Source organism: Lepus europaeus, chromosome 9 (assembly GCF_033115175.1).
Source record: "Lepus europaeus isolate LE1 chromosome 9, mLepTim1.pri, whole genome shotgun sequence".
Classification (NCBI taxonomy): Eukaryota; Metazoa; Chordata; class Mammalia; order Lagomorpha; family Leporidae; genus Lepus; species Lepus europaeus.
This window is the reverse complement of record NC_084835.1, coordinates 25,353,787-25,366,129: the sequence shown is the minus strand read 5'-3', so window position 1 is coordinate 25,366,129 and position 12,343 is coordinate 25,353,787. Positions and strand designations below refer to the sequence as shown.

Genomic DNA, 12,343 nt, shown 5'->3' with positions numbered 1-12,343 from the left:
TCGATTGTTAAATCAATAACAGGAGACATTGTATACCTGCTCCGCATGTAGGACCTGTGTCCTTAATGCATTGTATTAGGAGAATTAATGGTAAAACTAGTCTTAAAACAGTACTTTATACTTTGTGTGTCTGTGTGGGTACAAACTGTTGAAATCTCTACTTAGTATAGAGTTGATCTTCTGTATATTAAGATAATTAAAAATGAATCTTCATGAAGAATGGGATGGGAGAGGGAGTAGGAGGTGGGACGGGCGTAAGGGAGGGAGGGCAGGTATGGGGGGAAGAACCACTATATTCCAAAAGCTGTATCTATGAAATTTATATTTATTAAATAAAATCTTTCTACAAAAAGAAACTATTTCTTTATTTAAGAATTAGTATCCCTTGAGAATGGAGGATAAAGCTGATGAAGGGTAAAAACAATTCTCACTGTTCTTTGGGGTGCTATTATTTGTTTTTGAGCAAGTGTCTTTTTTTTTTTCAGATACAAAAACAAAGGCAGAGAATCATAAATACTGATGGACGCTTTCAGTCTTTAAAAATTCTGGAGACCAGGAGAAGCACCTGGCTCCTGGCTTCGGATCAGCGTGATGCGCCAGCCGCAGCGGCCATTGGAGGGTGAACCAACGGCAAAAAGGAAGACCTTTCTCTCTGTCTCTCTCTCTCTCTCTCACTATCCACTCTGCCTGTCCAAAAAAAAAAAAAAAATTCTGGGAGAAGCCATTTGATCTGGGGATTAAGATGTCACATCCCATACTGGAATCTGTAGGTTTGATTACTGGCTCTGGCTCCTAATTACAGCTCTCTGTTAATGCAGACCCTGGCTACAAACTGGCCCAACTCCAGCTGCTGTGGGCAGCAGGAGAATGAATTAGTAGATGAAGTACTTTCTCCGTCCTTGTATCTGTCTCTCTCTCTGCTTCTCAAGTAAAAAATTTAAATGGATTTTTTTTTTTTGACAGGCAAAGTTAGACAATGAGACAGAGAGAAAGGTTTCCTTCCATTGGTTCACCTCCCAAATGGCCACTATGGCTGGTGCTGCACTGATCCAAAGCCAGGAGCCAGGTGCTTCCTCCTGGTCTCCCATGTGGGTGCAGGTGCCCAAGCACTTGGGTCATCCTCCACTGCCTTCCTGGGCCACAGCAGAGAGCTGGACTGGAAGAGGAGCAACTGTGACAGAATCCAGCACCCCGACCAGACTAGAATCCGGGGTGCCAGCGCCGCAGGCAGAGGATTAGCCTAGTGAGCAGTGGTGCTGCCCTAAATGGATTTTTAAAAATAAAAATCGAATCTAACATTCTGATGGTCAAATCTCAATTTCAATGATACATTTACAATTTATTGTAAAACAATATGAGTTAAAAGATATAGATTGGGGTGTTGCTGGGTCAGGACTGGTAATGGTTTAATATTCACTGGGGCTAGGTGAGGGACACACATAGGGTTCTTTATACTATTTGCCTACTTTTATGTATGCTTGAACTTTTACAACAAAAGGTAAAGAAAAATATTTCAAAATGCTACATATTCTCTTATAGCTGGTTGGAGACAAATTATTGACGCTAAATCCAGACAGACTCGTAGGATACTCTCTTATCAGGAATATGACAATTCATTCTTTTTTTTTTTTTTTTTGACAGGCAGAGTGGACAGTAGAGGGAGACAGAGAGAAAGGTCTTCCTTTTTGCCGTTGTTTCACCCTCCAATGGCCGCCGCGGTAGGTGCGCTGCAGCCGGCGCACCGCGCTGTTCCGATGGCAGGAGCCAGGTGTTTATCCTGGTCTCCCATGGGGTGCAGGGCCCAAGGACTTGGGCCATCCTCCACTGCACTCCCTGGCCACAGCAGAGAGCTGGCCTGGAAGAGGGGCAACCGGGACAGGATTGGTGCCCCGACCGGGACTAGAACCCGGTGTGCCGGCCTGACAATTCATTCTTAAAAAACCTTAGACGTAAGGCCGTGGCTTAACAGGCTAATCCTCTGCCTTGCAGCGCTGGCACACCGGGTTCTAGTCCCGGTCGGGGCACCGATCCTGTCCCGGTTGCCCCTCTTCCAGGCCAGCTCTCTGCTGTGGCCAGGGAGTGCAGTGGAGGATGGCCCAAGTCCTTGGGCCCTGCACCCCATGGGAGACCAGGAGAAGCACCTGGCTCCTGCCATCGGAACAGCGCGGTGCGCCGGCTGCAGCGCACCTACCGCGGCGGCCATTGGAGGGTGAAACAACGGCAAAAAGGAAGACCTTTCTCTCTGTCTCCCTCTACTGTCCACTCTGCCTGTCAAAAATTAAAAAAAAAAAAAAAACACCTTAGACGTTTTAATATTTTTTTCTATGTACTGGATGATATTTTTTAATATGATTAGAAGAAAAACATGAGCATAATTTATCTTGTTTCAAAACTAAAATTAATTTATGAAAAGCTAAAATATTTTATGATAATCTTAGTTGATCAAGACAGAATTCATACATTAACTTTATGAAAGTATACAGACTTTAAAATTACTCCTTATTTAGATATACCATGTTGTACATTATCAGGTCAATGGAGCTGTGAAATTAAATTATAGGCATTCCATCTGTGCTGATTTGACAACTGTGATGGAAGAGCTGAAAATGCTCATTATGGACAAGATATCTTCCCCAGACTTTTCTGGTCTACATTCCACTGTTCTTGCTGATGACCAAAACGTAGTATAGTTTAGTCCACTGTATAGGATTCACTACTAGGAAATGCCTGGGGGTTTTCTTGAGCTTAAACCAGATGTGTAAACACTGCTCTACAAGGACAACTGGAAACAGAGTTGCTGTCAGCTTAAGGCCACTAGAAGGGAAATTGCACAAAGGCACCTTGAAGAAAGCAGTTGAGGAAGTAAAGAAGTATTCCAAGTGAGAGACTCGGGAAAATCAGCAGCTATAAGCCAATAAGCAATATTTAGAGTTTTTATAACCAGGAGAATAGACAGAAATACATCAGGTTGGGTTTGTGGCAAAAAGGTTACAGAGTAAGGAAAATGAGGAAGAGACTTAAGGAAGAAGAGAAGACCTTAAGGAATGCAGGCAGCATAGGCTATCAGGATTATATGCAAAAGCGTGCTTTTACTACTACATTTAATTATCACTTTGTTAGCTACAGATCAAAGTCAGAAAAGATTTTATTATAAGCATAACTTTTAAAACATAACAAACCTGATATGATACATATCTCCCCCTATTAAAAGCTGATAACAATAACAAAAAAGGCAAAAATCCAACCTAAACAAAACATACAACAAACCTCTGAAACTACTCTATTCATCTACTATGTAGCTGGAGAAATGATCTGGGAGGCTTCCTGGCAGAAATCACTGGGAAGTTGATCTCCTGCCAGATTCTTTTATTTTTTAAAAGATTTATTTGAAAAGAAGAATGATGCCTGAAGGGTGGAGACAGAGACAGAGAAGGAGACAGAGAGAGAGAGAGAGAGAGAGAGATATTTCATCTGCTGGTTCATTCCCCCAATTGGTCTCAACAGTCAGGGCTCTTGGCTAGGCCAAAGCCAGGAGCCTGGAACTCCATTAAGTTTCCCACGTGGGTGGCAGGGGCCGCCTTCTGCTGCTTTCCCAGGAGCATTATGCAGGGAGCTGGATTGGAAATGGAGTAGCCAGGACTGAATTGGCATGCCGGCAGCTTAACCTGCTATGCCACAATGCCAGCCCCTCCTGCCACATTCTTCCTTAGGCAGTATGTTCAAATGGATGAGAAGACGTACCTTAACAATTTCCTCCCCACTGACATGTCGCAGCCGCCCTAGGATGTCCATGATTCGGTCTGGAAAGGCCTTCCATTTCAGCAGAGCAAGGAGGTCAACTATAAAACAAGCCAAAATAGATAGTGAATCCTGACTATTTCAAAGTCAATGAAGCCCTAACTCTCTCAGCCAAAGACAAGTGGGATCTAGAGGAACAGAAGCCGCTCTGAGCACTACCATAACAGGCTTGTAAGTGATGTTATCAGGACCGAAGAAACAATTATGAATGCTGAATGTGCCCCCTGGAGCTACTAAAACAATAGGAAACCTCATGGGATGCTATTGCTGAGTGATTCCTCCAACTTCAAAGGGAAAGGAGCCTTTTTAAGATGGCATAAAGAAGCCATCATTTTTGTCTCCCTCAACATGCCCTAATAATGTGCAGCCAACAACAGAGAACACTGGAAGGCACTACTGTGCAGGCATCATCACCTACCATTCTGGGTGAGTTTGGTAGAGGAGAGTTGTGTGGAAATGAAGAAAGACTCCTTGGTGCTGCGCTGAAAGATGAGGCTTGAAGGGATATTAGGGCAGCCATTATAGTCTTCTTTGCAGCAGGGCAGGCCCAGGTACAGAGCATGGTTGTTAAATGTGCTATTCTCATCACACTGTAGGCAAGAACAGAGAACTCAGAATGGTTTCTGAACCACACACCATGTGTAACAACTAGGTCCCAGGGAACTTCTGAGTTGATGTTTGCTTTCATGTCCCTATGGTTGGGCCTTAGGCTTCAGGTCTTCTTGGAAAAGTGAAAAGTGTTTTCTGTTCAGAAACAGCCCAGAACAATTCACGTGCCCTTTAAACAAAATGTGATGCAACATGCTGCCTCTACCTGGGGTGCAAACAACTTTGGGTAGCAGTTACACTGTGACAGCTGACAATACCATGATCTCAAATAGCAGGTCTTAGAATGTACTAGCCAAGACTACAGTGGCACAGAGGGACTGGTAATGGATTTCCATCCAGTGGAGTAGGAGGTGGCATTACTTGTGGGAGGAAGGCCTCTGCACTAAAAAGACAAAAGCCTGCCCACGACTGTCATGTTGTCACCCACCAACATATTAACCTGGGTCCTCTGGCCTGCACAGTGAAAATCACCTAACTGAGAACCATGGGTAAAACTGGTCTCAGGGGGTTAAGGGGTGGGGATGAAACTATAGGGCCCCATACCTTATACACATAAAGCTCATGAATGTCATCTGAGAGGGTGGTACCATCATCACGCATCAGGGGTGAGAATGCAAAGCCAAAGAGTTTCTTTTCCCCTTTGTCCTTTGCTGCAATCAGAGCCAAGTGTTAGTTGTTTTTGTCCCCACTTTCATGCCCCACCTTGCTTTTAATAGAAACTCTTTTCATGCTTATCACCTAAATTATTTTCCCCTTACTTCTTTTATTAACTAGGTGGCAAGCTCTTGGCAGGAATGATCAGAAATGTATTGGAATGAGTTTCCATTGATATCCCAAGGTATACAGGCTACCTAGATCCAACAGGAACTAACTTGCTGGTCTTGAGGGTTCTTTAAGCAGTAACTTAATAGGTATAAAGGAAACACTCATAGGAGAATGACATTGGACACCAGAAAGGGCCACTTTCAGATGCCACAGTTTTGAACCACTGCTTTTACAGTCCAAAGAATGGCCTCTGATGACATCCCACCTCTGGGTATCCATTTACTCCTGACTTGTTTTCTTGCCCCAACAATAAGATTCCACTTAATTCCATTCCAGACAGGAGAATTATAGTCATATCCTTAAGAGAATGTGGAGAGAGTCTCACTTACTGGAACAATGTCTGAACTCAAAGCGCAGGTGGGAACCTCGGAACCGGTCAATGGGGATGGGCAATTTGATAATTTCTCCCCAACGAGGACTATTGCTGTGGTAAAGGACGAAGGAGTGGTAGGAACTCCTATTTGGCTCTCCTGAACCCAAACTGATGCAATCCTAGAAGAGAGAAGCAAAACAAGGAATCACTTTCCTGGAGGAAGCACATGGACTTCTCTGTGTTATCAGAATGCTCTACTTTCTCCTATCCGAAGGTTTCATTTTCATATCAGGCCAAATCTATGATATGGGAAAATATAGTTGACTTAGAGGAAATACTTTTGGGAGCAACTGTGTAAATAGTATAAAGAATCAGTCATCACAATGCTGCGTATTTTCCTTGGGGCAGAAGTAACCATATTCACTGCTCAAGTAATTGGAGGGAAGCTGGATGGTTTGTTTGAATCACTAAGGTAGGCAATTCATCCTCACTGAGAAAGGAAACAATAAGTTCCATTGGAGAAGTCAACTACACACACATATTATCGAATAAGAAAAAAAAATTAAGTGGCAAGGTAGAGAGAGCCTGTTTTTTAATTTCCATCAGCCGACGTTGGACTGGCATTTTTGGCTGCTTTGTTTGACTTTCCTTGGATATAAATAAGACAGGGCCGATTTCATTTGACCCTGGCTTGCAAATATTGACATGCAGTCTGAGGACAGAAAGCTTTGGGCAACACAGAGAGGAGAAGCTCCCTATCCACACAAGGGTGATAGGAGCAGCTGACATTAATGCTCTCTGTACACTTTATATAAACAATGAACATGTTAGGGCCTCGAGCTGGGTTTTTAAAAAGAGAAATCATTTAAATCACTGCTTCAACATTCTCTTCTATTTCTGTTTTGCTTTGGGAAATAACTGCAACTAATTCTACCCTTTTTCTCTGTAAAATAGGAATGATTATTACTGTTCTACCTACCTCCCAGGGCTGTTGCTCACACAGAGAAGCGAGGTTTATAAAAGACTAATATACTTTCTACCAAGTATGCAGCCAATGGTGCCTTGTTATTCACCAGGAACTTCACAATGACATGACTGAGGGGAAAAGTGACACACTAACAATGGAAAAACAGCACTGCAGGTCTTCACTTTCAATGAAGAGTAACAGATGATCCTTGTCCTACAATGGCTAGAAAGAATCTTCCAAGGTCCAAGGCTGTTGTTCGTTGTCTCACTAAACAGGTACCAGCAAATATCTAACTGTCATCCTTGACCAAAGTTCAAACCCTACTTTTTGTGTTACTTCTAGGAACAAAAAGGAACAGTGGGGCCTACTAACAGTTACCAAAAGTAGGCAGTGCTCTGCTACATATTATGGTGTAAGAGGTAAGCTATAGGACGGAACTAGAGGAAACAGGTTTGAATTGAAGCAGGAGGGAATCAAGCCAAACACCAGGAAGAACATCTATAAAGGTCATGACACTGGAAGTCTTTCTCAAAGCACACTGTAGGGTTTTTCTGAAGATAAGAAAAGGCTAAGACAAGTGTGTATGGGATCATTTGAAAAATCATTACAACATTAGATTCCAAGTCTTACCTTCAAGATTTCTCCATCTGCATAAAGTACATACATTGTCACTTCAATATTCTTTTGTACACTCTTTCCTCCTCTCTCAAAATCTCCTTTCTCCAGAGTTAGGTACAAATCATTGCGGATATCACCTGTGGGAAAATGAATATCATGTCCTTATGACCACAGAAAATACACTGCCCTACTTGCATGGAGGACCAGGCTAGCATTTGGATCCTCTGGGGTTTGGATGGGTGCTGAGGGCATTCCAAGCTTGGTTAATAACAATGAACACTCTACCAATATTGGTGCAGCAGTACCCAGGTTGGTTAGTTATGTGTTGCTAAGTGTGAATCTTAAAGGTGTTCTCCAAGGCTTGTCCAAGGCAGAGAATTCTCTTACATTGTAGGTGCTCAGACTGCTCAATCTCCCTCTCTCTCTCCAAAAGAACAGCTACAATCTAAGTATTAAATAAACACTTATTTTAATCATATCTGTCTTAACAATCCCTCCTTTTTTTCTTTAATTTTTTTTTGTGTGTGTTGCAATCCTCACCTCTTTTTAAAAAAATTTATTGACTGGAAAGGCAGAGTTACATAGAGAGAGTCAGAGACAGAGAGAGAAAGAGATTTTCCATCCACTAGTTCTCTCCTCAAATGGCTACAATGGCTAGGCCAAAGTCAGGAGCCAGGAACTCCATGCAGGTCTCCCACATGGGTACAGGTGCCCAAGGACTTGGGCCATCTTCCACTGCTTTCTCAGTGCATGAGCAGGGAGCTGTATCAGAAACACAGCATCAGGGACTCAACCTGGTGCTCATTTGGGATACTAGCATTGCAGGTGGTGGCTTAACCTGCTGGGCTACCACGTTGACCCCCACCTCCCTTACTCTTTCTGAGTCTGACTGTGTTCATTACCTGGAATCACAATGACAGAAGTGAGGACTGTTTCTGTTTAGTTTCATTTGGTCAGAGACACATGACAATGTCATCTTTTCTGTACTGAATGTTTCTCTAGTTGTGGAAGTGTCTGAACATTTTTCATGCATGGAACAGGGATTGGCCAGGACTGACATACATGTGAGACTTTTGGGGTTTTCACCTTCATATCCTAGGGGTACAACTGTACAATTACAGTTTTCAAAATACTGTGGCTCAAGTAGGAAAGGATGTATGTTGCATGTGTTGGATGGTCAGCATAGACTTTCTTACTTGGCTGGGTAAGGTCTCTGTTTTGAGTTCTGATGAGTTTCAAAACATCCGCTTCCTTTGGATATCTATTAATATCACTCACGTGTGGGGCTGCATTGTGGCATAGCAGGTAAAGCTGCTGCTTGTGACACCAGCATCCCATACACATGCTGATTTGTGTCCCAGCTGCTCCATTTCTAATCCAGATCCCTGACAATGGCCTGGAAAGATGGCAGAAGAAGGCCCAAATGTTTGAACCCGTCATCCACATGGGAGACCTGAATGAAGCTCCTGGCTTTGGCCTGGCCCAGCACTGGCCATTGCAGCTATCTGTGGAGTGAACCAGTGGATGGAAGATCTCTGTCTCTCCCTCTCTGTAACTTTCAAAAATAAATCAATTAATTAAAAAAATCACTAAGGGGTTTGTGTGTATGGGAGAGGAAGGTGAGTAAAAAGGAGAGAGGACTCAAATTCATCAATTTGATCCTGTCAGGACACAAGGTGATTGAATCAATCTTGAAAACAGAGATTCCAAAATCCAAATGTAACTGGAACCATAGATTATTATTAATATAATGGGATAAACTAGGGATGGGCATTTGGCTTAATGGCTAAGGAGCTAGCTGGGACACCTAAATTCCATATTAGAGTGTGTGCATTCAAGCCCCAGTTTCACTCCTGATTCCAGCTTCCTGCTAATGTGCACCCTGGGGGGCAGTAGGTGATAACTCAAGCCATTGGATCCCTGCCAACTAAGTTCTGGACTCCTGGCTTCTGCCTGGCCAAGTCCCAGCTGTTGCAGGTTGGGAGTGAATGGAGAGATGAGAGCTCTCTAGTTCTGTCTCTGCTTCTCAAATTAAATTAAAAAGTAAAAAAAAAATAAATCACCAGGTGATTCTGAAGTCTCCATGGTTTACTACCAAGGATTAGAAGTAGGGTTCTGCTGGGAGAACACTGATGAAGTTTGCCCACGGACGAGGGGTTGGGTAGCTGTTAGGCAGCATGGAGGAATGGTAGAAGAGTGAGGGTTTTCTGCAGGGAATGGGAGTAGGGAATGTTAAATGACCCTGCGAATTGGTCACCCTTTTAGGAAGAGCCTTGGGCAGCCCTGCATCCCTTTGTTTGGTGCCCTTTACTCCCTAAGATTGGCAGAGCATCTTACAGCACCAACAATGCCTTACATCTCTGAGTCCTTAGTGCTCAAGTGGCATGCAATAGAGGTTCCTGAATGGAGATGAACAAAGTGAGTTTATTCTTGTAAAAGGGCCTCAGAATAAACAGCCCATATCCAACCTCACAAAATAGCCAATGTTAGCCGTTAGTGAAGCTGCAGGTTAGGAACTATTTACTTAAGAGGAGGCAGGGTTTGGCAAACTTTTCTGTAAAATGTCAGATAGTAAATATTTCAGGTTTTGGGGGTCACATATGTCTCTGCTGTATGTTCTTTGTTTTTTACAATCCTTTAAAATGTCAAAAACCAATTTTAGCTGGCAAAAAAATTAAAAAACAGACTGCTGGCTGGATTTGGTGTGTAGGTTATAGTTTGCTAATATCTGGCTTGGAATGTGTGTGAAGAACAGTTGCACTTTACTGCAACTAGACATCAAAAATCCTGATTCCTGCCATTCCACACAAACAGCTACTGGGAAGAAACAGGGGATGAGCCAGAGGCCAGCTTATCATGACAGGCCTGATAGACTCGGGAGTCCTTACAGAGTGAGAGGTGTGAGCAGACAGTGCTATTCAGCCAAAGAACTCATTAGGGATGGGGAACCCTGTGAGAGCTGCCTTGTGCCACGGCATCCAGCAGTGACAGATATGACTCTCTAGAGATGTGCAACCCAGTACTACTCTAGAAAAAGAGCTAATGACACATTTGCAGGTCTCTTCTGAGAGGAGTTCCTTTTGTCAGAGAAACTCAGGCACTAGAGTTTCTTTTGTCAGATATTTTAGCCTTAGAGTTTGGATACATATGAGGAGACTTCAAAGAGTTCATGGAAAAATAGAGTTAAAAGGTAAGTTTATATCTATGCAAAAAATTTGAAAGCCATGTACAGCTGTTTGCACAATATGCATTTCCATAAACTGCTGAAGTCCCCTCATATATCTCATATGGTTCCAGCCTATGCAGAATTCTTATTCAGCAGAAATGGTCCAGGAGGACCCATACATATTTGGGCATGGCGTGGATTCCTTATTATATGCATGTTCCTTCTGTATAAATCATACCACATATTAGTAGGCTTTGGGTTCAAGTTTAACAGTATTTAATACTATTTTATTTATACCACAAGGTATAGGTAGACAACCACCTCCAGATATGATTAGGCAAGCCTTCTGTGGAAGTGCTTTCTTTTTCTAAAATGCTTAAAAAATGAGAACTGACTTCCTCCCCATAGACACAGCAGCCTGCTTGGGATGGTGCCAATTCTCTCTGTAGGCAGAACAGAGCAAGTGTCCTGATAGCATTCATGAAAATGTGGAGATGTTAGCTACCAAAAAAATTGGACAGTTTTGGGCATGTAAGCCAGTCTTTTTTTTTTTTTTTTTTTTTTTGTAGTAGCCCTCGTTTTCTTGATCAACTGACAAAAAATAATAGGAAAGAAAAAAACATCTTGGGTGGACTTCTTAAGAGTACCCAGTAACTATGTGCTGCATATTTTTCTCACCACGTTTCCAATGTCATATTTTTGGTTTCTAAAATCTGTGATGTCTTCTACTCTAATAGGATGAAGGCGTAGACATAGTGTAACATCATTAGTATTTCTTTTGTGGGTCAGTATTAGTTTCTCTCGTGGGCCAGTAAGTTAATGGGAGTAACTCATCTGTTTCACATAAAAATCCTTACCTGTAGCTATACACTCAGACTTGTTAATATTTTCTAAGCATTCTAATATAGCCTCAAATTCCTCAGATCTTACTGAATATCCAAAGAAATACAGTGTTCTAGGGCGGGCTGGTAATGTTATCTTTTTATGTATTATCAGTTACTCAAGAAGGTGAGACTGATGAAGGATTAATAATGTACATGACACCCCATCCAGTATTGGAACATTCCATGAAACAAATGAAGATGGGAGCAAAGCAGGCAATAAGCAGACAGGACATACAAAAGCAGGAACTTACACCCAACTATCTTCATCTCTGCATCAGAAAGAAAGGAGCGAGAATGAGGGGACAGCACAGAAAGAAACAAGAACAATTAAGACAAATAGGAAAAGAGAAAGAACTATCACTTGGAGGTTGGTGATGAAGCATGATGTACTTTTTACCAAGGGTCAGAGGAAAGGGCAGAGTTTATTTTTGAGCATAGAGGCAAGTGTCAGAGAGTCCTCCAGAGGCATGCCATGCCTGCACAGCTAATGGGCAAGTTCAGGGCAACCAATTTACAGCCTCAGATCTGACTCAGGGAAGGGCGAAACATTCCCAAAGCAGAATACTTTCCAGGATATGGTTCTCAAAGAAGGCAAGCATCATCATCATCACTGGAGAGCTTGTGAGAAATGCAAATTGTCAGGTACCATCTCAATCCTACTAAATCAGACATTCTTGGGGTGGGCCTAGAAATTGGCATTTTCCCAAGCCTTGTAGGTGATTCTGATGCACACTAAAATTAGAGGACCACTGTTTTCTGGAAAAGTTTAGTCATTAATTGGAACAAAACACTGACTCATAGGTGGACTTCTTATGACAAGACAGAAGACCATTTAACCAACAGAAAATGTGGCCCCTATTACCCACCGTCAATGATAACCTTAGGAATTTAAGGCTTAGAAAACAGGTTAAAATAGTGCACTTTCTAGTGAGTTGGGACAGAGCCCTGTATCACCACTGACCCAAGGGCACAGACTTTCCAAGAAAGCTAGGACACACAGGGGACATACAGGTGTGAGCACATCTCTTCGGGTTAGGCATGGTCTGGAGAAGGGCGCACCCCCTTGCTGAGCATGAGGCTTTGTATCATTCCTTTCAGGTCACACTATTTTGGCTGCCAGTTTTCTTTACAGTTTTATTATGGCTAATTCTGAGATGTGAGTC

At 42.6% G+C, this 12,343-nt stretch overlaps 1 protein-coding gene across 1 annotated transcript in view; it reads right to left on the bottom strand.

Moving 5' to 3' along the window:
* The window catches only part of DOCK3 (dedicator of cytokinesis 3), a 455,873-nt gene that overhangs the window by 97,115 nt on the left and 346,415 nt on the right, over nucleotides 1-12,343 (bottom strand). The window contains exons 15-19 of the mRNA XM_062199955.1: nucleotides 7,143-7,267; nucleotides 5,562-5,724; nucleotides 4,951-5,057; nucleotides 4,217-4,388; nucleotides 3,742-3,839 (exon numbers count right to left, since the gene is read on the bottom strand). Coding sequence (XP_062055939.1) covers nucleotides 3,742-3,839; nucleotides 4,217-4,388; nucleotides 4,951-5,057; nucleotides 5,562-5,724; nucleotides 7,143-7,267 — 665 coding nt within the window. The remainder of the gene's footprint in view (nucleotides 1-3,741; nucleotides 3,840-4,216; nucleotides 4,389-4,950; nucleotides 5,058-5,561; nucleotides 5,725-7,142; nucleotides 7,268-12,343) is intronic.